This window comes from Opisthocomus hoazin, chromosome 6 (genome assembly GCF_030867145.1).
Source record: "Opisthocomus hoazin isolate bOpiHoa1 chromosome 6, bOpiHoa1.hap1, whole genome shotgun sequence".
In the NCBI taxonomy this organism is placed as follows: Eukaryota; Metazoa; Chordata; class Aves; order Opisthocomiformes; family Opisthocomidae; genus Opisthocomus; species Opisthocomus hoazin.
Window position 1 is genome coordinate 50,824,347 of NC_134419.1, and position 27,084 is coordinate 50,851,430.

The 27,084-nt window shown below is 47.5% G+C and overlaps 1 protein-coding gene across 3 annotated transcripts in view; it reads left to right on the forward strand.

Annotated features, from left to right (window-relative positions):
- Positions 1-517: 517 nt before the first annotated feature.
- ARID5B (AT-rich interaction domain 5B) overlaps positions 518-27,084 on the forward strand; it is a 120,682-nt gene continuing 94,115 nt past the window's right edge. For 2 of the 3 annotated variants that reach the window (XM_075423075.1, XM_075423077.1), the window contains exons 1-2: positions 725-1,027; positions 14,398-14,623. In XM_075423075.1, coding sequence (XP_075279190.1) covers positions 737-1,027; positions 14,398-14,623 — 517 coding nt within the window. In that variant the 5' untranslated portion in view covers positions 725-736. Of the gene's footprint in view, positions 600-724; positions 1,028-14,397; positions 14,624-27,084 lie in introns of those variants that run through there. The other variant, XM_075423076.1, reaches the window with a different exon arrangement.

The window sequence follows — 27,084 nt, forward strand, 5'->3', positions numbered from 1 at the left end:
CCCGGGGGGGCCGGAGGGGTCCGGGTAGCCCCGCTGCCCGCTCCGCTCCGCAGGGCCGGGCAGTGGGAGCGCGGCAGCCCCGCCAGCCGCGCGCCGGGCCGCGCAGCGCCCCTCGCGCCGCAGGAAATGGTCTTTATATTAGACATATACAGGCAGGTCCTGTCAGATCCGCAGCGCGCCCGCCCGCCCTTTCGGCCCCCCAAAAATCGCCGGGCGCCCCGGGCGCCCCCGCCGCCCCCGCGCCGCCCCCCCGCTCCCCCCCCGGGGCCGACGGCCCCCCCGCCGCATTTTTGCCGGGCCGGGGCGGGCGTCGGGGGGCCGGCCGGCGCCGGTCGTCGGCGTCGGCGGGGCGCGGCGGGGCGTCGGCGGGGCGTCGGGGCGGGGGGCGGGGGCGGGCGGGGGGCGTCTCCCGGCGTGGCGGGGCGGGGGGGCGTCGCCGGCCGCGGGGCTGCCGGCGGGCGGCGGCGGCGGGGGTCGGCGCGCGGCGGGTCGGGCATCGCCCTGCCAGGACCTGCCGGGCTTCCATTCACGCCAACAAGTTTGGGGAGAATGTTGAGTTCAATCGCGCCGGAGCCGCGATGGAGCGCAGCGCACTGCAGGTACCGCGCCGCCCCGCGCCGCCCCGCCCCGCCGCCCCGCAGCCTCCGCGCCGCTGCGCGCCCCCCCCCTCCCCGCCCTCCCTGCCTCCCTCCCTCCCTCCCCTGCGCTGCGCGGCCGCGGCGCGGAGCCGGCGCTGATGCCGCCGCCGTCTTGTTGTTCCCCGCAGTGGGTCGGCGCCCCGTGCGGCTCGCACGGCCCCTACGTCTTCTACCGGGCGTTCCGCTTCCAGCGCCGCGGCGGCGGCCGGGCGCGGGTCCTCTCCCTCGGAGACTTCTTCTTCGTGCGGTGCCGAGCGGAGGAGCCCGCCTGCATCGCGGAGCTGCAGCTGCTCTGGGAGGAGCGCACCAGCCGGCAACTTCTCTCCAGCGCCAAACTTTATTTTCTCCCCGAGGACACCCCACAGGGCAGGACCAGTGACCATGGCGAGGTGGTAAACGCGGCGCCGTCACCCCCCCCCCGTTCCCCCTCCGCGCCCGTCCCCACCTGCGTGCCCGGGATCGGATACCCCCCCTTTCCCCCCCCGGCCCACCCGCGTCCCCCTCCCCGCCGTGCGTGGCGGGGCAGCACGGAGGGGCCGCGCCGTCGGGGCGCTCCGGTGCGCGCTGCCCGGGAACTTGTGCGGGGGGTGGGGGTGTCGGGGTGCGGGGAGCCCCCGGCCCGGCGGGCAGCGGAGTGCGTGCGGGGCTCGCCCTGCCCTTCCCCGGCTTCATTAACAACAACAAAAAACAACCACAACCCGAAACACGCAAAAAAGAGGGAAAAAAAAAATGTTGTGGGGGGGGGGAATTTCGATATTGTTCGGGGCTTTTTTTTTTTTAGTATTCGATATGTTTAAGAGGGCGGAAATTACGAAATGGAGGCTGAGGGAGATCAAAAGCGATTGAGCTGGCAGGGACGTGTTGAATAAAGTGATAAATGACAGGTACGGGAAGAACACATTCACATAACTCGCAGCTACGCCGGGGCGTATTTCGGAGCGGCCGGCGCAGACGCGCTGCGCGCAGGCACCCGCGCAGCCCCCGGGATGGGGCCGCCGAGCCGCCCAGGTTGCGCCCCCCCCCACGCCCCCCGCCCCGCCCCGGGCCGCTCCCCACCCCCCCATCCCCGCTCCCGCCCGTGATTTGCTTCCCAAATGTGTCGCTCCAGCCCGGTCCCTGGTCTGGGGGGGGAAGGATGAGGTACCCGGCAAGGGCTGAGGGGATGGGGGGGGGTCCCCGAGAGAGTCTGGAAGGCGGGCGGGGGGGGGAGCGAGGTGTTTTGGGGGAACTTCAGCCAGGAAGGGGGGTTTTGTGTGGGTGCAGCGAGGGGCGGCTGTCCGCAGGGGCTGCTTCTGGAGGCACGCGTGGATGTGGGTGCCGGCGTAGCCGTACGCAGGCGTACGCAGTCGAAGCGCGTTCCAGAGCCACCTTCGCTCGCTGCCGCCTCTCCACTTTAATTTTCTGTGCGTGCCGCTGAGATAAGGGAGCCTTTTCGTAAGAATCAGGGAGATGACAGTGAGCAATGGATGCTCTGACATCGCCCGTGGTGACTATTTAAAACTGTGCCTGTGTGCGTCTCGTGTATGTGTGTAAAATGAACGATATTTGGAGGGGGGGGGATGGGGAAAGGGACACAAATCATTTTAATACGCCTTAATGATCAGCTCAAGTTACTGTGGTAGGAACATCAGAGAAAATTAATCCTACCATTACGAGTAAAACGCTGCTCCGGTACGAGGGTTCTCAGCTGCGTGTACCTTCCTAATAACATGCACAATTTTATTTATTTTTACATGCAAACACCGCTAGTAATTAGCTGTGTGATTATACTTGTGCATTTCGTTGGGGCCTTAACTGATGTCATTCTGCATTATTCAACCATATGAAAACAATTTTCAATTAAGATAATGGCACGCCTTGAAATTATGCAAATGCCGCTCGTATTGTGTAGAATAATTATGACAAATGTAAAGCAGGTAAAAAGTTTCCTAACGCAGTTGTGTTTTACACCCCGGTGATGTCATTTCCCCTCTGGCCTAAGTTAGTCATTCATTAGCAGAGTAGCAGCAGCAACAGCAACAGCTCGGAGTGATACTTCTCTGGCAGGGAGCCTACAGAAACCGGCACTGAGAGCCAGGGCCTAGAGAGGGCAACATAACACTCCCATTAAGAAATGTACTTTGTTTTCACTTACTCCATTAACTTGTTTATAGACAGTGGAATGATTTTTTTATTATTGATTTTTAATAGTTTGGAGCGATCCGAGGGACGGGCAGGCAGCCGGGAGACAAAAGGCGGGGGCAAAGCGCTGTCGGGGGGTAACCGGCTTCCTCGGCGGCGCGTGGGGCGGCTCTTTCACCTAGCCACCCCGCCGCCGCGGCCCCTCGCGTCGGTGACATCCGTATCTGTCCCCAAAGCGGCAGCAGGGCCGTGTCCGGAGCCGCAAGGCTTCCCAACTCCGGGGCTGGGCTCCTTCTTCTCTGAAGTCAGAGGCGGCTGATAGCCATGTCAGGGTAGACCTCGTTGGTGGCATGGGGCTGCCGAGGGGGTGAGACGCCTTGTCTGGCATTCGGGGAGCGGGGATGGAGTAACCGGTGCTTCAACGCCTATAGCCCATCTGCGGTGTCTGAGGGAAAGGGCGAGAGGGGCGCCCGCGGTCAGTAAAATTGTTGGAGAGGCTAGCGAGCAGTCAAATCGCAGGCTCGCGGTCGAGCCCACCGGAGGTTTAGGCACAGTTGCTAGCAGCTACCTGCGCTAGCGGCGTGATTAATAGAAGCAGCTCGCTGCCTGCTTTCCGTAATAGCAGCGCTGACACTGTGACAATATTCAGCTAGTGGCTGCGAGGAGGGAGCAGAAGCGAGGAGGTACGTAATGCTTCTGTTACTCAGAAACTTCTGGTGGCGTATTTTATCTGATTGCCAAATGTTTGAGCTAATCAGCAATAAGTGTAAATAAAAAGTCTTTTTATAGCTAGCTGAATTCATCATCCAGACTGAAATATAACCCTGGCTGCTGCTAAAACGGGATGTTTCCGTACGCTGGGGCCCAGACCCAGCAAAGGGTCCAAGCCCAGGGATGCTTCCGCCGAGGTACCCCTCCCTCCACCTGGGGCTGAGCATCCCCGTGAGCACAGTGGAGAAACTCTCTTTCGGGCCCAGAAGCCAGCTGGAGATTGCTTTCCGGGGAGCCTCAATGGACGGCAAACGTGCGATGGGGCCAGTCGCGCGCTGCAGGGACAAGCGTCCTGATGCTCATTGCGTCCTGGAGCAGCGTGCGTGGAGAGACTGGAACCAGCTCTGGTGTCGGGTTCAGACCAGTGGTCTTGCAGGAGCAGCGGAGACATTCTTTGGGGACGCTGTTAGGTGAGGTGGAAGAGTTTTGCTCTACTTGGCTAAAAACTTTATTGCTGTACGTAAAACACCGGGGCCCGGGTGTGCTGCCGCTGACCTCGCCGCCAAGCCCGAACGCCGCAGCAGGTGCAGCGATGGTCGGAGAAGGGGAGCAGCCTGCTCCCCCTTCACTCCGGCAGGGAAGTGTGGCTGTGCTCCGTTCCTGGGAGGGCCACCATTGAAATGGGGAGAGCGTCTGTTTTACCAGAGGAAACCACCACCTTGCCCTGGTTTTCTTGGCCGCTCCTGGGCCGGCGCGTTCCCCTGTGTCACCTCCCGCTTGGGAATGGAGGACCTCTGCGATGGCGGGCGCCTCGCGCAGGGCTCAGAGAAGGATGCTTGGGGGGCTGTGAGGGTCCAGAGGGAGCAGCTGTAAGAGCACGCTGTCACGCTTGAAATGGTTTCACGGGGCGCGTGTGGAAAGCAGCCCCCCAGCTTTCCCGGTGCCCGACTGTGAGAAGCGGCTGCGGGCAGAATGCCCCTGCCCGCTCCCCTGGCACAGCACCTGGACCCCCGGTGCTTGGGAGGTGCGGTGGACACAGCCCACGGCTCCCTGCCGCAGTCCTCCTCCGACTCGTTTGCTCTTCTCCGCTCCAAGGGGTGGCGTGGGGCTGTGGAACGACTGACCTTTCCAGAAGCAGTTCTACAGCAAAATGCTTGTTACTGCCTTGTATTTTCATGTTTTTAAAGGTGTTGGCATTAATTAGGCTGGGCTTAAAAATATATATCAAAGCCGGTGCTCGTTATGTCCGGGGATGGTATTTGATGTGATGTGCACGATTCCTAAAAAACCCCAGCCAAGCGACCAATTTATTTTGCGTGGTATGACGTCCCCTGCGCTGCCCGGCGGCGCCGTGGATGCTGTTCTGCTGAGGCTGGACTGTCGGTGGGGATCTGCCTTGGGTTCATTCATCAGGAGCTCAGTTTACTACGAACTCGTGTTGATTTCATCTCTTTTCCCGAACTGGGGATCTGATGCAATGCTTTTCGCCTTGCAGATCGTCCTTACTCATGCAAGTAATTTACATGAGTAAGCGTTGCTCATACGAGAGGAGAGGAGAGAGCTGGTTTCCTGTAATTATTTCCCTAGCAGTATTTTGCATTTTCAGACTAACTGGGGGAAAGAAAGAAAAAAAACCCGTCACTCCATAGCTGTATGTAATTTATAATTGCAGAAGAGATTCTTCCAGAAAGTTAAGGGAGGCAGCGGGTTTGTTCTCTCTTTGTTTCGGGACAGATGCCTCCCAGCGTCCCTCAAAAGCCTGGTTCGTTTCCGATGGGCTCTCTGGGCGCGGAGGTCCTACCCCGGCGTGCAGATGTAGCGCAGGCTGGCCCGAGCGCGGGTTCTTACACCGCTAGTGGTTCATCGCCGCCCTCCATGAGAAGCGTGCTGCTCCCTTTGCACAGAAATAGATTTTTTTGAGAGATATACAAATCTGTAGGCTCTTGTTTGAAATGAGAGCGGCCTCGCTTTAGTCTCCACGGTGTGTGCCTCATGCTCATATCTGTCAACATGGGTAATGACAACACGTTTCAAACATGCAGATTATCATTATTAAAGGGTGCTTTAAAAATCATGCTAATAGCATCAATCTCCAGTGTACACTTGCTCAAATTAATTCAGCTTTGGAAATCAGGCGCAGTGTAATAGCAGTGTTAGAGAAATGGCATTTGTCATAAAATATGATGGTTTTGGTAATTGCATATCCATTCTGTATATTTTTATCTCTCTCGCCACCAGTAGCATATGCTGGCAAAGGAAGGAGAGGGCAATGATATTACTCAGAGAAGCCACATGTTGCTAGCCATTAGCCGGCAATCTGGCGTATCTGGTCACTTAAGGCAGATTCCTTTTTTTTCCCCCTTTTTTTTCCGCCCCCCCCCCCCCCCCCCCTTTTTTCTTGTCCTCTGCTTCCCAGTGCATTCAGACTGTAAAATACACCCACTGCTCTCCAGAGTTGCTGTTCCCAGTCTGATCAGTGGCACTAAACATTAAACTCTTGTCTTTTGAGAATAATAGGCCTCACATGGTACACCCTCAAGCATGTTGAGATACTGTGCAGGCTGGAAAATAAAAATGTTCTAATTGTGTCTTTTAAATAAGCATAGGAGTGAATTAATTAGACTATATTTTGTCTTTAGTTGCTTAGTTACACAATAGTATTCCTAAGCACAAGTAAGATAAATTGGCTCTTTTTGTGCTGCTTGTCCCTTAATCATAATTACTGTATTGCTCAGGAGAGTAACGCATACATAGATTTTGCATTTTTAATAATATTCAAACAATATGCGAATGATACAGAAAGCATGTTCTGATTCAAGCTCTTATATGCTTTTATTCGGGAAGAAGTTCTACTGCTGTGGGAGCAATATTTGCATTAGTTGCTCAGAGATGTAGTTCTGGGAAATACATAATTGAAATATTCTTGCAATGCTTGTTCTGGCCCTTTCATTCGCATTCAAAATAACAATGCCTTAAGTCTCCCGAACAGTCATCCACTCTTGATTTAAGAGCTTTTCTCTTTGTGTGTGTGTGTGTGTTGTGCGTGTGCAGTGTGGGTTCACACCCAGCGTTAACCCTGCAGAGACGAGACGCTCGTGTGATTCATGGTGTCGTATCAGGTTGAGGTTTTTATTTTGTAGCTAAAATGCAGTCAGAAGGTCAGATGAACACCGGCGTTTTATGGCATTAATCCAATGACCTTAATGCTTGGCAGGCGTCCATGTTTCTATGCGAGGGTGCCAGGGTTATAGATAATAAAAGAGTTTGTTTTCATTTTCTGGATATTTTAATCTTTCTTTTGCAAAGCGTAGCCTCAGGTTTGAGGGGCTTGGGGCTGCTCCCTGGGGGGCGAAACTTTAATTTCTTCCTGGGTTGTTGAACGTTAGCTGCTAATGATGGGCAGATTGATACAGATACTGAACAATGGAAGGTTCTGGCAAGAAACCCCCTAGACATGCTCAGTGGATGTATGTGAAAACTGGCTCCATTGTTCTGCTGTATGAAAAGCAAGTAAATTATTTACAGATATTTGCTAATTAAAGCACATATTGTTTTACCAGCACAATAGAATACAATATAACAAAAGACAAAAGAATAAGCTTGCATAATTTAAACCTGCTAATGCAATGTACTCCTTGTTAGGAAAAATATAATTATGTAATCTACGAGGAAAGCTTTTCCTACTGTAACTGTAGTAGGCAAAATTAGGAGTGAATTGCTTGTCAACTTGCCTCAACTAAAACAACTCTTCAAGATCTGTGAGCTATCTGACGGGAAAACATTTTGACTGAAGCCTATTTTCTCTTTGGTCAGAACTTCTATCTGCAATGACAGATATAAATTCAGTTTGAACCTCTGCTCAGGAGCGGGAGGAGGGAGAAAAAAAACACCCCAGAAATGAAGGAGGAGGCTCGCAGTAGAAATGTCAAGTCTAGATGCTCACAGCCACCCCTCTGTTGCTCCATCTGCACCCCACTTCTGGCCCAGATGTACCAGCATCCCACGAAGCATCCTACAAAAACGTGGTGCTGCCCCTGCCCCCGGACATTTTGCGTGTCTCACGTTGGAAATAGTCACGTGGAAAAAGCTGCTTGCTACTACAAGGGAAGGTGAATACCACAGGACTTCACGTGTTTCACCTGTGGCTTTATCTTGGTCTCTTCTTTTGGGTTTCGGACCCCAGCAGATGGGATGAACACACTGGGACATAAGTGGTGTTCTCTGCTGGTGTGAGTTTCAGGCAGCTGTGTGCGGCTGTGCTTAGGCTGGGGAAATACCTGTCACCTGAATTTAATGAGATTATTAGTAGCCCTTGAAAGTAATTAGCAAAGGATTTACAGATGAAAGGTTCTGCCTTGGCCTCTTTAAAATTCTCCCATGTGCCAGATGACTTTCCATTCTCAAGGCTCTCCCCGTAGGCTCGTGGGTGGAGAGCGGTGGTCTCTGCAGGTCGCTGCACGCTGGCATCTCCGGGGAGTGTTGCAGGCCCAGATCCCAGCACACAACACCCAGAACACCACAAGAACCAGCCATCCTTCAGGACACCTCTGGCTGCCCTGGGCTAGGGGATGTGTGAGGAGATGGCACCAAAAGAGGTACTTGGGCAGAGGAAGGGGAAAAGAATGCTGTCCCTGCCCGTGCCAAGTGCTGGACCCTCTTGGGAGGCTTCCCCATCACTTGGTGATCCCTCCTGAAGAAAGGGAGCAGCGATTCCCGCCTGGTAGAGCTGTGCCTCGGCTCCCCAGGTCTGCAGCATGCTTGGAAAGGTTGTGCTGGAAGAGCAACGTGTCATAAGGGAGTGGATGGCAGGGGAGTCCTTTGTGTGCTTTGTAGGGAGGCTGAACAGGGCACTCCCCAGAGCCAGACCTTTTCTATGACACAGCCACAGATTTTTAGCTAGTCTGTGATCCTGTAATCTTAAAAATGCCCATGTATACCCCCAGTCCACAGCAGGCAGCAGAGATGGGACCTTACTCTGGAGAAAGTCTCTGAGAGCAAAGCAGTCCTGTACGAAAGTTCTCTGCCCCTTTAGGGCTGCATATGGTCCCTGGAGGAAAGCTTAGGTGAAGTGCTGCTTCTAGGAGATGACTCTGGAGATGTGGGTACAGGTTGCGAGGTGACTTTTGGCAAGTGGATTAGGGTTGAATTGAGATGGCTCAGTTTCCACCACTGTCCTAGAGCCCTGGTAGCTTCTGTATGGTGCAGAAGAACTATGGACTCTCTGCTAACAGGGACTTTTGGTTTGACTATGCTGTCACGTAAGGATGACGGTACTTTCCTCAAACACTCAGGTAAATGTATTGCTACAGGAGAGGGTCTTGTTGGACGTAAGCCCCCTCCTTCCTTTCTCCACATTTCTTCCCTCTGAGGGTGACGGAGCACTGGAACAGGCTGCCCAGGGAGGTTGTGGAGTCTCGTTCTCTGGAGATATTCAAGACCCACCTGGACAAGGTCCTCTACAGCCTACTGTAGGTGACCCTGCTTCGGCAGGGGGGTTGGACTAGATGACCCACAGAGGTCCTTTCCAACCCCTACCATTCTGTGATTCTGTGACTCTGTGAACGTGACCTTCCTCTCCTCAAAGGGATCTAGACCAGGGAACCAGATTCCTGAGGCAAGAACAATGTTGTTGTGCAAGGTACGGGAAGGTCCTTTTCACCCAAATCGCAAAAAAACCAAAAAAATACATGGGATGTAAAAAAAGTCCAGAAAAATAGAGGGTTTTATGCCCAAATGAAATATGCAGTTCTGTTATCCTTGGTGAATGCAGTCCATAAAAATCACACTGTGTTTTTTGCTCCTGTGGATGAATGTGTTTTCGTCGGCAATGTACTGGGCTGTAAAATATGCATCCCCAGCTATCTACCATGCTAAAGGTTTCAGTAAAAAGGCTTTAAGATGTTTTCTAATGCAAATTGTACTGATCAGATAAATGACGTGCAGTGTCTTCTGTAATTATCGGCAAGAGTTTTTACAGTACGTCTCGTGTTTCTCTGTAGGCTGCGTATTTGATGTTAGGAGACAGCCAAGCAGGTGTTCGACTCACTTGTGCCCTCCAGAATTCCTTAAATGACCTCTGGAAGCACTGGAGTGAAAACAGTCTCAGCATGACAAAATTTTGAGATATCTCAGTCGCCGTAATTCTTTTAAGGCTGCCTTGGCGTCTCTAAAATATAAATCTTTCCTAGTTATTGGCAATGAGTGAGGAGTTGTGACGTACCATATGCGGGTGTGCAATCAAGACGTACGACCTCCCTGTGCTGCCCTGTGACTCCCTGCCTTGTAAGAGTTAATATTTCTTCTAAAAAATAATTATCTGCTTTAAACTATTATAACTACCTGACCTCGTTCCCTGAATGTAAGTATTTCAACCATCTGCTGAGTCAGGCAATATAGCATTCTGTGCTTTTGAGAGGCTGAGATGGTTGCTTAGACAACAGTGACATAATATTTAAGCATAACGGCTCTCGAGAAGATACGGTCCCCTTCTCCCTGGACGACTTCTCTGAAAATGCAAATTCGGCACGCTCTTAAAAAAGCAAGAGAGGGATGGGAAGGGTTTGTATCACCATCTTTCTTAACCATCTCCCCATTTCACATTAGATAGGTGAAAGTACCGTACTTTACTCGGGAGCCTTGTAAGATGTGCTAAAATTATAGGCTGACTAGATACCTGCTTTTATAGAAACAGAAAAGTAAGTGCCTCTTTTTATAGTCAGTGCTTATTTCGAGATTTAGACAACTTTGTGGCTGGGAAAAGCATTGCCATTGGTCAGTCAGCATCCAAAAAGGCCTGTCTGAGATAAATCTCATTCCTGAGCAGAGCTGAAATCGGCACTGGCTGTTTCCTCATCTTGCTGTAGCAGGAAAAAACTGCAATTAAAGACTTAACTGTGCAATGGAGACCTCATAAACATATCACTGCAGAGCATAGCTAGTACACGATGAGTTGATTTTTGTATAGATGTATATATATGCACTGTATGCGACGTGGGTGGTTTTTCATGTTTACACAGAGATATAATTATGAATGACATGAAGGTTATACAGCAGATTTCTTTAATCTTCTAAAGGTTTGTTAGTCATGTGTCACCGTGTACCTGTTTTTTATTTATTCAACATCTGTATTCTTTTGTCATCTCATTGAAAGGGTTGCTCTAGAAGGTCTGTGGCAGTAGGTATGCAGCAGTTGATGCTGAATGGCTACCGGGGCTCCTCTGGCTGGCAGAGCCCTGGGGGTCTCAAAGCCACTTGTGTTGTGATACAGGGCTGTGAGACATTTTTGCTTAGGAAAAAATGAGAAGGAGCATTTTGCCACCTGCTGCTCCAAAAAAATAAGAAATCCCCCCCCAACACTCATAGCTTGGGTCTGAGAACTTGGAAGGGTTGCTGGTGGATCTGTGAAAGCTTGGCAAGGCGCATTGAAGTCCCAGAGCTGATGAAATAGTTGGGTGACCTCTGTTTGGGTGGTGTTGGGGCAGATGATCTCTTATGTTAGCAAACCGCCAAGAGGTGGGGAAGACAGCCTCTCTAGAAGCTGCCCGTGGCTCGGGAGCCTCAGAAAGAAGGGGCTGAAGCTACCCGCCATGTTTTGCTGCCTGACAGTGTTTGTATGGTGAGGCGCCAGGGTGAAAACATCTCTGGAGACGCGATCCCTTGCTGGTGGGATCGACATTGGCAGCAGCGCTCAGAAGAGAACCGTGGTCTGCCCCGTGACCGCTGTGGGCTGTGAGGAATTGGGGAGGACATGGCCAGTTGTCTCTGAATTGAGCCAAAAAATTGAGCAAGAGCTCAGAAAATGACCGGCAAGGGAGAGCAGGTCTACCCAGTCCCACTGTGCGTAGAACGGGGGACCCAAGGCAGGCTCTGAAATATATAGGGTAATTTTTCAGTTTTTCTGGCTATAAGTGAACTTGGCTGTGTTTCGCTGGTGCAGCCATGGTGGTTGCTGGCTGTACGAGGGGAGGACATGAGGCCAGTGCTGGTGCGGAGGTGGGCTGGGCACTCCCGGGCACTGGAGAGGTGCCCCTTCGGGGCAACCCCAAAGCCCCACAGCGGTGTCTTTAATGTTAGGAACAGCCCTGGCTTTTGCGGGGGTTGATGGCGGTGGAGCTGCAGTTACAGCAGGTGCGAGATGGGCCCTCTTGGCCTGACAGCCTTGTGGTGGGTGCAGCCATTGCTCGGCGGTGGCACAAGGCCCAGCCCAGCAGCCGTGAGCTGCGAGGCCTGCGGTCAGCCGCCCTCCTCGGGCGATCCCATCCTGTTTGGGGGCCAGCCTGGCACCCTCGGGGATGTGGCTGCTGCAGGGCTGACAAGGACCGTGTGTCCCTGGGGACACAGCTGCTGCAGGGGTGACAGGACAGCCCCGACAAGGTGCCCTGCACTCCCTGCATCAGTGGGGTTTTGTCCCATAGCCTGAATTTCTTTTATATTTTCTATTCATGCAGTCCACTTGTGTGCTCAGCCGTTCTGTGGTACCATTCTGGGCACCCCTTTGCACCACGACGGCCGTATTTAGAGTCCCCGTGCCATTTTGTGAAAGGCTGAGGTTAGTGTGTGGTGGCCTTTTCCCAGCCCCTCACTGGGGTGTGGGGATCACAGAATCACAGAACGGTAGGGGTTGGCAGGGACCTCTGCAGATCATCTAGTGCAGGTCCCCTGCCAAAGCGTGCTAAACACTGCGTGTTTTCATGGCCATGGCCATGCCGCTGCCAGAGAAGGCGTGTGGCTGGGGCATCTCTCTGCTGCTCCGCGACAGCCGCCTCTCCCCCTGCCTCTCCGCTTCCCCCTCCATGGCAGCCTGGGCAGAGCCGGCGAGTGCACTGGCATTGCTTCACCCTTCTTACAGTGGGGTTTCTTTGTTTTTCCTCTTCCCTTTTTTTTTTTTTTCCTGTGTACACATCATGTGCGTGTGTGTGAAGGTTGTAGTCTCGAAAACAAGTTTATTCATTGATGATGTAATAACGATTGTACTTTTCTTTTGGTTAATAAATTGTCTGCTCAGCTTACTTTGTATGCCAGCCAAAATTAGTCATACCAGTTCTTGGAAAGGATATGAAGAAACTAGTAATTGAAATCATAATCATTTGATCATGAAAGCTATTTGGAAAATAGTATTTTAACCAAAAACACGTCTGATCTCCAAGTCAGGTTTTTATTGAAACTGCTGCTAAATAGATTTCTCTAGTGTTGAATATTAGAAATAGTGTAGTAGCTGGCGATGGTATTCAACATCCTAAAAGAGGACTTCACCCAGAAACTGCAGAGACTGTCTGCAGGCAGGCTGATATTTATATATACATTTTATATTTTTTTCCATCCTGACATTTAATAATCACCGTGTAATAGCTATAAAATGCGTAGCAACTACAGCTTTTTTATTTCAAGTGGATGGTGTAATGAAATTGGGTGAAACCATCCATTGAAATTGTATTTTGTAGAACCCACTGCTTGTTTACAAAGTATTGACGTTTGTCGTAAACAGAGATTTAAAACATCACCGTTACTGTTTGTTGTTCGGTGGAAGCTATTATGCTGTGCAAAGATAAAGGAAAAGATTTTATTACAAGCTTGCTTAGCATATAAGCATGCCGTTCATTTCTGACCAAATATTTGTTATTGCACTAAATGTAATGAAGGTGGCTGCTTATAAAATGATTTTGTATTATATAAGGGAGAGTGTAATATCAGATCTGCTTTTTTACCAGAGAGACTTCAGGTTTTGTATTGTGTGTAACTTATCACAATGAAGCTTTTTTTTTTTTTTCTTTTCCTATTGAGCAGTATTTTATTTCCTGAGGAATGTGTTCAGTGGGAAAAAAAAAAAACACAGAATCAATCGTGCTTTTCTCTTTGTTTAATAACTCAAAGAATTTCTCTCCCCTTCGCAAATACTTGTGTTTATTTGAGAGAAAAATTGGATTCTGGTTTATTTATTTCAAGAACCTGTAACCTTATTTAGCACTAGAAATGTGCGGTGTGCAAAGTGTGGTGTGCAGCCAGCTCTCATTACAGCATAAATTATTTCTGCTGTTTTAAGTAAAAAATCTGGAGTGTATCTTGCTGGGTATGTGTGTATGTTTGTTTGTTTATTTTTTTAGGGTTTCTTGAGCCCTTGCTCACTGGAGTCAGCTATAAAACATTCTGCTTATTCATCATGACTGAGAGGAGTTGATTGTTTCCTGGAAGGATAAAATTCAGCAATTAGAGCTGTTTTAATTCAAGTATATGTTCTGGAGGCTAAACTAAGTTTAAGTGCTTTTCTTAGAATGTATGTTTAAGAACGGAAAAAAATTACGGTTCTGATCTTGAAAAAGGTCTTAAGAAACATGAGAACGTGCAAGTTTCTTTTGGTGGGAAGCACATAACATTTATGTAGTATTTCTTTTGGGATTACATCACAGTTTTATTTAATTTTTAGGACAAAAGTTAAATTCAATATTTGTGTATAAGCCAAGGGAAAATGTACCATAAACACAGGAATTTTCTGGTGAGTCAGAGTTCCAAGAATCTGAGATTTACTTAGTCCATTTATTTCAGGACTAGCTATAACCATTAGTCATCCAGCCATGAATTTTTACATTTGCAGCTAATTGCACCTAAAAACCAAACTTTCCCTCAAGGCTTCGGGTTATACAGAATGTGATTTGGCAACTTGCATTTCAAATGCCTTTTAGGATCGTTGCCCTGGTCCTTGAAATTGTCTTTAGATCGTGTGTATTTGTTTTGAGTAAACAACTAGTATTTCCACTTAGGTGGCAGGAGTAAGTGAAGTACTAGCTTTTCTGTATTACAGAAAAATTAATCTGCCAACAGCAAGATAGGCTTTTCCAGTAGCCGGGGCGGGGTGGGGGGGGCGTTACAGGTTTATCGGTTTTCGTGGAGCCCCGTGTGACATGTCATATTCTCGTTTGACTGCTTCTTGCAGGATGAAGTTATTGCTGTTTCAGAGAAAGTTACTGTGAAGCTTGAGGACTTGGCAAAATGGGCACAGTCCGATTTCTCCAAGTGGAAGTGTGGTTTCCGGGCTGAGCCGGTCAAGCCGATGGATGTGGGGAAGAATGGGCAGAAGGAGGCCTTGACAAGATACAGACAATCCACGCTCAACAGCGGCTTGAACTTCAAAGACATCCTGAAGGAAAAGGCTGACCTTGGTGAGTATCCCTTTCTTTCTCCCGTGGGGAGGGGCCCGTGGGTGAGCGTCTTTTGAAGGCAGGTGAGCGCGGTCCTGCTGAGCCGTCGCCGATTCCCAAGGTATGTCTGTGCTTCGGGCAGAGGTGTGGTGCTGAGGTCCCCAAGCGGGGTGGGTGGTGGTGAGCTCATTGCAGGTTCCTTCCAGATTAGTGTGGGGTGGCTCAGTGGTACCTGTCTGCTCTGTAGACATGTCCCTGAGTGCTAGGCTCAAACCCTGAAGATGCGCACGCACATTATTGTCAGAGGCTCTCCTTGGGGCTCTGCTGGCCTGGGGATCAGTTCAGAGCTGTGCCGGGGGGGCAGAGGAGCCTGAGACATCTTCCTAAGACCTCCTCACGTCCCATCTTCCGGAAGGGCAGGATTGTCACCTGCTTCTGGTGCCTATGCTGTCTCCATAAGGTGAGCTTTCTGTCTTGTTTGGAAGGGAGATGTCCCTTCCATAGCCTTCTAGTGCTTCATAGTGCTTCCTAGCGAGCTTTATGTTGCTATAGGAGATGGTAGCTCTGCTACTTTGGATGGTTGCGGACAGGCTTGCAGCTCTGGGGCTGCTTTTGTACCTCACAGACACTTAAACCTCTCAGATCCCTGGCTGGGGGCCCAAGGTCCGAGGGAGGTGGGTCTCCTTGTTGGTAAACTTGCCTGTTTGTGATATTAGGACCTTGGATGCGTAATAGCTGTCAGGGATGGCATTTTGAAGTGCGTCCCAGGGACATTTCTCTGTTGTACTAAGCTTTTAACAAATGTTCTAAGTTTGAAGAGCATCAAATTTAGGCCATAATGGTATAAAGGTAAGAAATTAAAAACTAAGGCTGATGCATGTGAGGAAATGCTTTTGTACCTTCGTGAACAGGAGATGCAGGGCCAAGTTCAGTTTTGTAATGGCACAACTGTGTTGGCATTGAAGCCAGGGTACACTAAGCTGAAGATCTGTCTTGGAGGGTTTATCTTCTGCATCTTGTTTTTCTGATTTTATCAAATGGTGAAGCAATTTTGTCAATCTCGCATTTCACCATTAGATATGTAGGTTAGAAGATTAAAGTACAATTGGAAGGTGATCTTATTTTTCATTACATCTTCAGGAAAAAAAAATAACCTTTGCAATTCTGTCTCTTTTCCTTTGCATTTCTGTGTGGTTTCTTCTGGTTCATAATTACATGCAGTAATTTTCTCTGCTATTGCCCTGCCGTCTTCTTTACTCACTACATTTATTTGCATTTGTTTGTTGTGTCGAAAGAATCTTAATGTTTTTCAGACAGAACTTTTGTGTGGTAATGTTTTCTTGTTTTTGTTTTTAACAAACAAGAAAACCCTTGTGGTAAGTTATGAAATGGCTGTTATCTACCCTAGGAGCCAAAGAAAATTATCTTTAAGCTTAAAGCCTATAGTTGCATGTTAAGCCTTTGAAAGTAGGGGTTATACTGAAAGTGCTTATGGAATGCAAACTATATGGTATAATTTTGATAACCCACATTCTGATGTTGCTTATTTTCAGTTGGTGGTTCTGGCTTTATTGTTGGGTCTTTTTTTTTTTTCAGTAGAAAAGGGGATTTTGACTAATCTTTGATTGTGATTGCCTTTTTCTTCGTCATGACTACTTGGTGGGTGTGAAACCAAAGGTTTAAGAAGACATGTAGCTGATTTGGCACGTTGATACAGACAACTGATCTAGCCTATAAAAGGCAATCAAAGAAATTTCTTACATTTAGTACTAAGATGATTTTTTACTGTTTGAAAGACACATGAATTTAAGCATATTTTGCTTCCTGGATCTGAGAAAAACTCAGAAGAACGGTCATCTTCATTGCTTGTGAAGCAGCCCTATTTGGTTGTGTCCTGTAGGCAACCCATGAACTCTGGTGTCTGGCTTAACTATGGGATGGGGGTTGAACATCCGCCAGGTGAAGATGATTTACTTCTCTCAGAATGAGTGGTTGGTCAAGGTTAACATTGCACTCTGGGAATTGTCATCTCCCTAGCTATAGGCAAGGCAGTAGCATAACGTGCAGTGTCCAAGGCATGGAGATCTGAGCTGCCAGTGTTGTATCTTCTCTGCTGTCAAAATGACAGGTTTAGTGCCTGTTACGATGTATACCCACAGACCTTTTCCAATACCCAGCATCTTGCCAGCAGAGCAACACTCAGCCACAGTGACCAAAGATTTACTAGCAATAACTTCTGCAGTAGGTCTCCAGCACAGTGGGATGGGGTAGTTTTTCTCTTAAAACAGGGTTGTAAACTGAGGCAGTGCAGTGTGCTGTCATGCAAAGGTCCCTCAGGTGAGAGCATCAGCACAGCCATATTAGCAGGGTTAATCAGCCCAAATGGAGAGGTGATCTGCACGTCCACTGCTTCCCGCCACTGTTCTCCTTCTAATCAGATACTCAGTGCTGCACCTGGGGGGATGTTTCATGGAGGCCTTCCCCACGGGGCAGAGTGGGGTGGCTGTGACAGGGCAGACCTCTTTGTACAGAACTTGGAGCTGAAGGGACAAAATCCTTTCCTGTGTTAGTCTGGCGGGCTATGCAAGTGACACCCGTGTTTAACCGTGGCTGTAGACAAGGAAGTTGCTGGACCAGGTGTTGAAAAGGCCTAGACAAACAAAGTGATCCCCTGGACCCCTTTTTTCCTATGAAACGGCATGTTTCCATTACAGAAAAATTCCATAAAAGTGAGTAGATTCTGAAATTTTTCCTACTAGATGTTTTTGAACCGAGCTGTAGAAGGTAATAGGAAATTATATCCCTACCAAAGAGCTCAAAAAAAAACTTTACTGAAGAAACAAAATCAGTTTTCACACGCTATCCAGCAGTGGTGAAGGGTGAAATAACCCGGATGAAATAAAAATGTGGCTGATACAGAACCACAAAAGTGGCACTGTGCAAACACACTTAAACACATTGCTGTTAGGAGCAGGGCAGCTTTAATCAATAGCCGGGCAGAGTGAGACCTCCTGTGAGTAGCGTATACCTGTATCATACGCACTGTGGCACTCGCTTAGCCAAAACTAAGGCGACACCTGGCTAGTCCACAACCTGGAGAAACCGTGCACCTATAATTAAAAGTTGACCTTAATTCGATATTGGTAGTACTGTCTCCTTTTTTTTTTTTCTCCTCTTCTTTTTTGTTTTTCTCTTTTCTTCTCTTTTCTTTTTTCTCATGTCCCTTTTTTTCTTCTTACTTCTTTTTTTCTTTTGCCTTTCTTTTCTGGAGAAACTATTTTTTTCTGTAAAATGCCATTGTTTTTATCACTTTTGAATTATGCAGAACTTGTCCTTAGGACTGTATTAAATAAAAGATCTAGCAATGGCATTTTTTTGTGAGCTTCAAGATTTCAGCCTGAAAAAAGATTTTTAAGAATTATTTCTTTCTGCCTCTTGAGGTGTGTGTGTGTTATACATTCTCTACCTTTCTACAAATATGTCGATATTGAATTCTAGCAGTTTAAGTCTTAAGAGTATTTATAGCTTTCTGAATATTTCTTTCAAATGTTGAGAAAAATAAAGAACAACAACAATGCAGCATATAAAAATAGAGTTGCTCAGGAATGTATTATTCATAATGAACATAAGAACCTGTTTTTCCAGAAGAATTGGTCTGATTAAATCATTCACTACTAAGGCGGCTAGTCATTTATTTTTGTCTTTAGAATTATTTAGGGGATTTTTCTTTGTAATAAATGGACTTGTATACCCATATTTGGTAAACCAGTGGGAAGTCACCAAATGAGGAATTAGTTCATTTTACAAAATTTTTAGCAACTAAGCAATGTAAACACTATTGGTTAAATATGGCAAAGTTGCATATTTGTATTCCTTGGGCTATAGTTCGAAAAAAATTCAAATTATTTTATATAACACTGCTTCTTACAGACTTCCTTTAAGTGAAGTATGAAAGCTGCAGTGTAAGCTTTATTGGCCTATAAATATGTCATTATAGTTGGACTACATTTATATGCTTTGGATTGTTGTTTAAGCCAAGAAAATATGTCTTTACAGGTTGACTTTTTATTGAAACCCTTTGAGGCATACAACAGAATGTATTTTAGGCCAAGGTTATTAAAACAGCATTTTCATTTTTGCAGCAGACTCATTGTCAATTATGCTGCCACAAACTGTCTGTGGATAGGCAGTTATGAATGGTTTCATCTCTAAATGTGTCTTTAGAAAAAGAAATAAAAGATAGAGGAGTCAGAGCTGAAATTGAGAGAAGAGACTGAGGGGAAAACGACTGAATTTAGTGCTCGCCGGCTCTGTTGGTTTGGGGTAGGCTGGGCTGCAGCACTGCCTGGGTTTATCTGAGGAAGCAGTGGACCCTGTGCCTGGCCAGAGAGGTGGGAGCCGCCGCTGCCCTGGCCGGGCAGTCTGCATCCGTCTGGCTCACCAGTCTGTCGTGGCAGAGCTCTGGGTTTGGTCCCCAAACTGTCATTGCCACTCTCGTTTTCCGTCCTTTGCGAGTCTTCATCATGCCAAAATGGGTGGTTGAGGCTGCTGCCCTGTGAGCACTCCTGTTCCTGCACTGGCAGCATTGGTAATGGGGATGAGCAAGTTCTGGTGCTTACTGAAGGGGTTTCTGCTGCAGTTATTGCTGATTTGTTTGGGTCCAATGAGAGGGAATCCAAAGAAAATTTAGCAATCAGTCCTGTCCTGTCTTTCATTCCCCACAGTCATGTATTTGGGGGTGTAGAATGTGGATCTTTGTTCTCTGTGAAATCCAGCAGTTGTTTGCTACTTTGCTCTTTTGGACCCCCCGGCAGAGCTTGCTGGATGCCACAGGACTGGCTCATCCTCTCATTTCCTTCTCTTCTTTACCCATCTCATCATTTGCATAGCTTCATCTGGGAGATCCCAGCTCGTCGTCGGATCTTGCGTTGCCGTATAAATTGGCCGGTCCATGGCGGATTGCCGGTGTGGAAGGAGAAGCAGAGCGGGGATGAGCTATCTGGCAGGAAGGTGCTGATCCCGCAGTGCCCAGGAAGCCGCCGTGCCCGGCCCTGGCAGGCACCGGGCTGTTGCGTGGCCCTTCTGATTTCACTTACCAGTGGCCTTGCAGCAGGCATGACTTCTCCAGATGAAGATTATCAGGTCGTAATGTAGTCAAGCTGTACTATTATCGAAACTGATAATCTGCAGCTGTAGTGTGCTCAGACGCTTGCCGTGACTTCTGGGCTGACTAACTCTCTGTTTTCATTTTTTGTCGTGTGCTGCTGAGTTCAGGCTCGTCTGGCTAAACTTGATGCAATAATTTTCTGACCAACTAATTGTTAGCTATTCAGAGTACAGCTACTTCAGATATTTTGTGCCCAAGTCATGCTTTTAACTGTCTTCCCCTCCCCTTCTCTGTTTGTCTGCACTCTTTGCCTCTTCCTTGTGCCTTCCTGTCCGCATTGCCCTAGCTGAATGCCATTTTGATCTTGATAAAGCTCCTGTAAGTGTCCCATTATCCCATTTTTCCCCTCTCTGCCCTTGTGCACCGTATGTTGTTTTTTTGTCTAGTGGGTCAGAGTGACCTCTCTAACTCATTTTAACCAGCCCAATTCATACAGCTCTTTTGCCATAGATGAGGCTATTACATGACTTGTCTGTTGTGCTCCATGGAGCCTGAATGGAGGACGACGGCTCCCTTGGGGAAAAAGGACTGTGGCCTGGCGTGTTCTTCTGTGTTTGTGCAGCTCCTAGCACATGCTGGCACTGCTGCAGCAGAACGAGAGCACCGGCAGGCTGCGGAGCAGCGCTGGTGGGACTGCTGTTCAGAGAGGCTGTGGAGCAGGAAGGCTTCCTTTGGTTGTACATTTTCTTTTGATGTAATTACCGCTTACTTTTAGTGTTAATGCATTTGGGATCAGAGATAACCTGAGTTGCTGAGCAGACAGACAATTTTGTCTGGCCTGGTGTGAAGAGGGCAAGATAAATGTTTATTATTTGTCTGCCAGTTGGTTTAAGATAACTAGTACTTGTTGGCTTGTTGGCTTTAGTTGCTGGCTGCCTTTATAATGCTGAAAGGTGACGCTGTTGTTCGGTGCAGTGTACCCCCCATAATCATGTGATAATGACATATTTTCTTCTGGAGGTGACTGTATCTCCAGTAGTATTTGGGGGATCCCCCCTCCTCACCTGCCCTTCTCTCTTGAGCCACCGCTGCTCTCCCCTGCACCTTCCCCAGCCGCCCTGGGAGGAGGATGGCGGGGTCCTCAGGAAGTTGTCTGTAGCCACCTGGTCCTTCCCGAGGCCACGTGTTTGCCCGAGCAGTGGTGGGATGATGTAAGTGCTGTTAATTTCTTCCTTTCTCTGGGGACAGCCTGCTTCATTACAGAAGGAAGCGTATGAGGGTGACAAAAACATTTTAATATGCAGCACTGGCTTTGAAAGCCTTTCATTCACCACTGGATTGTGTTGAGCCTCATCTATTTGTGGCTCTTGAAAGGAGTTTTAATACCACACGTCTCAAACTTCAAGCGTGCCTTATCAAAGAGAGAGAATTTGGATTTCTTCTCAAACTTTGGCCTGCCTTTGAGCTCTGATAAAAGGGGGGTGGTAGCGTTGCCCCTGGGAATTGAGGAGGTGGGTATTTTGTTCTTTGAAATGTGGAAGATCTGCCAAGAAATGTAAACAAAATCCCACGTAACTTCTCTCTAGGTAGCCCCTAAATCACAGTGCCTGTTCCCCACCCCCACCGGTTCCTGCAGCAGGAGCAAGCTAACATGATTATCAGAATTGTGCTGATAGCAGTTGTCACTGTGTCAGCGTTTTCAATTATGTATTGGTATGACAGGGCACTTTGTCGTTGGTGTAGAGCACAGCCATTTGCAATTGCAGTTCTAGTCTATTCAGAAACACCAGGGACGGAGTCACTGCTGCGAAACAGGAGAGGAGGAAGAGTTAAATTTTATTGCCTGGTGAAGCTAGAGGGAACTGCCCCATGTTCTTCTAAAGCTGAAGTTGCAGCCGTTTGCACCATCAATAAGAGTTTTGTTGCAGCCTCTGGTTGGAACAGGAGTAGCCTACATAATTACAAAATAAGTAGATAAAAAATAAGGACCATTCACGGGCGGTGTCAAAGCGGCCAGTGTGGGACAGTATCCCTTTAAAAATGTTTGACGGCTTTTTTTATTTTTGTCTGTTTTTAGCACCGAGATTGACCTTGCCAGGCTGTGTAATAACCCACATGTGTCTGCTCTCCAGGATTTTTTCCCTTCTAGTCACTGTTGGATCTTGCATTTAATTCTTACTGACCATGAGGTTTTGTTCCAGTAACTGAAAACGTGTGCCTCCTGGTGCAGCGCTGCTGTGCTCTGAATCTGACTTTATCGCAATGTCTGCCTTTTTTTTTTTCTTTTTTTTTCCTTTTTTTTTTTTTTTTTCCTCTTTTAACTTTTGGGTTTAGAGGGTGCCGCTTTCCTCCCCAGCCTTCCCTCTAGTTTCCGTCCCTGCCCATATTGTTTCTGGGACCCGGGGGGACCCAGTTTGGGACATCTATTGTTTTGCGTCCCTGCGCTTCCCTTGCCCAGCGCCATGGAGGGAGGTGGTCAGCGGTCTCCTCTGTGTGCCATGGTCGCTGGTTAGAGCTGTTGGTCCCTCAAAAATCATTGATGCCTTTTTCCTGCATTTTGTCCTTTCCACGCAGTCAGCCAGGAATTGGCTGAGTACCGAGATCTGTAAACCGAGCACCTATATAACATTGTGGTATAGCTGGGTGGACCCTGAGAACGTCCTCTTTTTCCTGCCTGCTTGCTTTCCTGTGCTGTAATTCTGCGCTGTCGGAGCCCAGGACTTGGAGTCCTGCGGTCATCTTTGACTCCGAGCGCTCCGTTAATCAAGTCGAAGCTGTCTTCGTACCAGCTCATGAATCATTCTGGCTTGTGACCTGTGCTGCCATGCTGAGATGCTCAGACTCTTCTGCGGGTGCTGTTGACACCATGGCCCAATCTGGGTGTCAGTTCCCTCCCAGGGGGGAGGAGAAAAGCCAGACCCAGCTTATTCACCACCTCCCTCCCAGGCTGCTCTTCCGAGTTTCCTCTTCGTTACTCCCCTACCCAGAAAGTTGTAGTGTGTCTTGTGTGTACAGGCGCACTGTGACGTGCCTGGCCTGTCATCGTCTGTCTTCATAAATGTCTTAGTTTGGTTCTGACTGCTGTGTTGCAGAAAGGCTCGTGCCTGTTCTCTGAGATGCAATATTCATCTTCTTGTGGATGGCCTGTCTCATGCCATGGGGTTTTGTCAGAGAAAGCATCCTTTGTGCATCTGAAATTGGAAGAGACTTGCTTTTTCTCCCCCTTCTTTTTTCACAAAAGCGTTTGCTAGGACAGAGGCACGGAGGAGCAGCAGCTGGGCTGTCCCCCAAGCAGTGTGGGGCTGTAATGCCAGCAAGTGGCCATGTTAGCGTTTGTGGGGACCTCAGCGACGGGAGGTGATGGGCCCTCGGCTTGCCGAGCTGGAGCTTCGCTTGGGCGGGCAGGGGAAGGTGGGAGATGGGCTGGCTGGAAAGGAAAGGGAAGTGCTGGGCAGGACTGTGGGAAGGGGCTTGGCTCCGGCGGCTGGGCAGGCAGTAGCAAACCTGCCTTCCCAGGGTGGGCAGCCCCGGGATCTCCCGCAGCACTGTGCATCGCCTGCATGGGCACCCAGAGGGGCCATATGGGTACGCAGCTGAAGACTGCAGTTCTGGCATCCTTGACCTTGTTAAACCGAGTTTTAAGGCTCTCGGTGTCAATATTGTGACTGCTTAATCTCTTTTGGTTAATTTGGTTCATGCTTCTCTTTGCTTGGTGATCTTTGCACGATGAAACCATTGATAGATGAGGATGTTTGGGAAGGGGGGAGGGGGGGTTAAACCTAGTATATGCATAAATTGGAGTGCAGTTAGTGGGAGTGGGTGACAGAGAAAGTGTATATTTAAAAAATGTAACAGCATGAATTGTAACTTACTGGGTAGGTTTTGTATTGGAGAGCATTGTGGCATAACCTTTATTTGCTTAATTTAGTAAAATCTGTACCACATAAAACAAGTTCCTCCTTAATTTTACTGCTATTAATAATTTGCTTGCAAAAATGAATCTTCAGCACTGTAAGCCTTCAGCTTGGTTCTCTCTTGCTCTGTTACATTGTGAAGGACAAATACTTAATGCCATAAAGAAGCTTTTGTTAGTGATAGATAAAGTGTATTATTGTAGCAGAAGTATATTTTTAGTAGCTTGTGAAAAATCAAGGTGAATTTTTACATCTGCGCACTGCTGCATAATTGATACATGTAGAAGCTGAAATTCAAAATAGGCTTCTAGAAGAGCACACATTTGATTTTCCTAAACATTTAAATATATGTATCACACCCTCATTTTAAGATGCCGGTTAATGACTTTATGAGCATGTTGGCAGCCAGAGCATTACATGTGGTTTGAGAAATGTGTCTGGATATGCTTGGTAAGCAGTATTGTTCTGACAGCGTACTAAAGGCCATCTTCAATTTGACTGTGCTCTACTTTGTTATGCTGTGAAAGAAAAAGATAATTCAGCAGAGCATTGTGCTGTCGGCTGGAGACGCCACACTTCAGAATACAAATATTACTAAGGATAAATGAATCATTAAACGAACAGTAGCATAAAATATCTGATGAATGAACTCCAGGAGTCTCTGCTGGAATAAATTCAGCATTCACGGACAGTACCATAATATGTGAAATAATAATATCAGTTCTACATTCAGATGCCAGAAACATTTATGGACCCAGAATAATTGTGAATTACAAGGCTGTAAATACATAGAGGGGATTTGGTGATATCATAATAAACCATGAGAAAGACGCTAGGCTGGTTTCTAATGTTACCAGAACCTTGAGATATATTTACAACCTTGTTCACACTCCTGCAGTTTTAGGGGGCAATTCTCCTCTCACAACACGTTCGTCATTCCCATTAGTGCCAAGGGGAGTTATGCGTGTGTGTCATGAGTGGAATAGATCCCCATGTGTTGTACAATTCAAGGATCCTGTAACAAATCGAAAATCTAATTTAAGAAAAAAGTGGGAAACGTTCCCTCTCGTCCTCCTCCGGGTTCCCTCATGTCCTGTTCTGCCCCGGTGAACGAGGCTAGTGAATGGAAAATAGGTAAAGGATGACAAGGTAGCTGCCGTGTTCCTCAATGTTTTATCCACAGCTGTGTCATTTTTTTTGACTTTTTATTACTGAGAAACAAAACAACCAAAGCCGAGATGTTCTGGTCCCAGGTTTCTTTAAAGTGCAGGCTAATGCATTTTAAAAGCGTGTTGTAAATACCCAGGGAAGACTGGGGTTGTCAGCCTGTCCACCGAAAGGAGGCTTCTTCGCTCTTCTGATACCAGATCTGTGCCTGATAAGGACAGTCTGCTAGGAACTGGGGCCGAACCTGACGTGATACTCAAGAGCACGTTCAGCTTTCAGCATGTCCCACATCACCTGTTTGTAATTAAGCCCGGTGTCCCCTGCCTGCCTGAAGTGGGGCGCTGACAAGAGTCTCCGCAGGTACTTAGTGTCGGTTCACACATCTCCATATTAGCTGGGTTACAGCCCCGGAGCTGCAGGACCCCTTCCCCTCCCCATGTCTTCCCCCAGCCAGCTGTGCGGTGTTACTGGCCTCATCCTTCTTGTAAGTCATCGGCAAAATATGCATGTTCAGCGCAGTGCAGAGCAAGTCTGCTCAGTAATTCCACATTCCTTTGTGTTGCAGGAGGTCTCTCCACTGACCAAGCTACAGTCTTTCTGCTCATCCTTCTCACAGATTTACGCTCCTGGCTGTGCATCCAACCTTCCAGGGCATTTGTGGTATTCACAGTGGGAAGGGTCTATAGCATGGTTGACGTCCTTCCATGCGGTTCCTGTTTTACTTTTGGTGTCTTCATAGACAAACCCCCTGACATCAGCAGATGAGTCACGTACTTGAGATACATCCTGGACCTTCCATCCTTGCCAGTTGATGAAGCAAAGAAAAGATAATCACAGGACCAAAAAAATAACAGCAGTAAAGTGATCATCAGCAAGGGGGGATCCTTGTCAGCCTCATAGGTGACTTCAGGCAGTAGTATGTGTCAGTGATAGGTCCTCACTCAGCTCGTCACTGAGCCTGGATTTGCTTCGATTACCCCAGGTTTATTTCTCGCTTGGATTCGTGCGTGTTTTTACTATGGCAAAGTCATGGGATTATTGTTTATTTGTTTTTAGTTAATTACTGGTGACTTTCACTTCATATTCTTAGCAGTATCGGTGTGAGCTCTTGTGGCAAAGCTGGTAGGCAGTGTGTAATGCAGTCTTAATGCATATTTTTTCTCTTTATTTTAAAACCACAGTCTCCACTTTTCTTTCACACTAAGTATTTCCAGATTAAAAGCTTTGTGGGATGAAAATTAAATGATAAGGTACTATAAAAATCTGTTTCAAGAATCTAAAATGTTTCAGCTTCATCTTTAGTTTTCTTACTCCCTGAATGACCCTTACTTGTGACAGTGTATGTCACTATATTCTTCTAGTTTTGTTGCGCAGAGAAAGTAGCTGAAAAAGTCCTTTTACGCTTGTGTTTTTAATCCTCTGTTCAGATACATAAAAATGTGGCCCCATAAGTTCTGTGGTACAGAGGAGAAAAAAAAAAAAAAAAAAAAAAAAACAAACAAAAACCCAACCCAAATAATTTTTCGCAGTTCAAATGCAGAAACTAAAAATAATTTAATCTGCAGTGTGAACATAGTTTCGTATTTATACTAGCATCTGGCCTCAGGAATTGAATATTCCATTCTTTAAATAGCTTCACTCTGGCTCTTGAATGCTTTGTGAGTAGAACATTACCCTACAGTCATACACCTTGTTTACATATTTCTGTTAAAAGGCAAAAGAACTTACAGTACTTCAAAACATCAGTACAAGCTCCCTCCTCCCCTCTCGCCTTGGAAAAGAGAGGTTAAAAAGAAAAAAATGAGAGTGGTCTGAAAGTGCGTTTTAAATTTAGTTCTCTCAGTTTGCTGCTGGGTACATATTTTACTGTCATTTGTATAAAAAACTGGAAGAAAAATTTTCCGAAGAAAATCCATGCCATTCCAGATGCCCAACAGTAGTCAAACACAAATTTATGTCCGCTTTGTTTGTATGTTTGCTTTTAATCCAGCAAATGGCTTTGTCTTTAAAAACACTTTGCCTAGAGGCAGTGTATCTTTTTGTGTTACCCATATGGTAGAAATAAGAATTAGGTCCCTGCAAAGGAAAAATTTTAGAATAATGTAATAAAAAAGTAAACACTGTAAACGGGTGGCTAATGATTAGCTTCTTGCGGTCTCTAGAGACAAAGTATCTTTTTATAGTTTTATGATCCTTGCCCAGCCCGACTTCAGGAGGAACTGCATTTTCAGAATTATATATTTGAAACTTCAGCTGAGCTTTATAAATTTGGTAGATCCCTATTTAGTATCTGT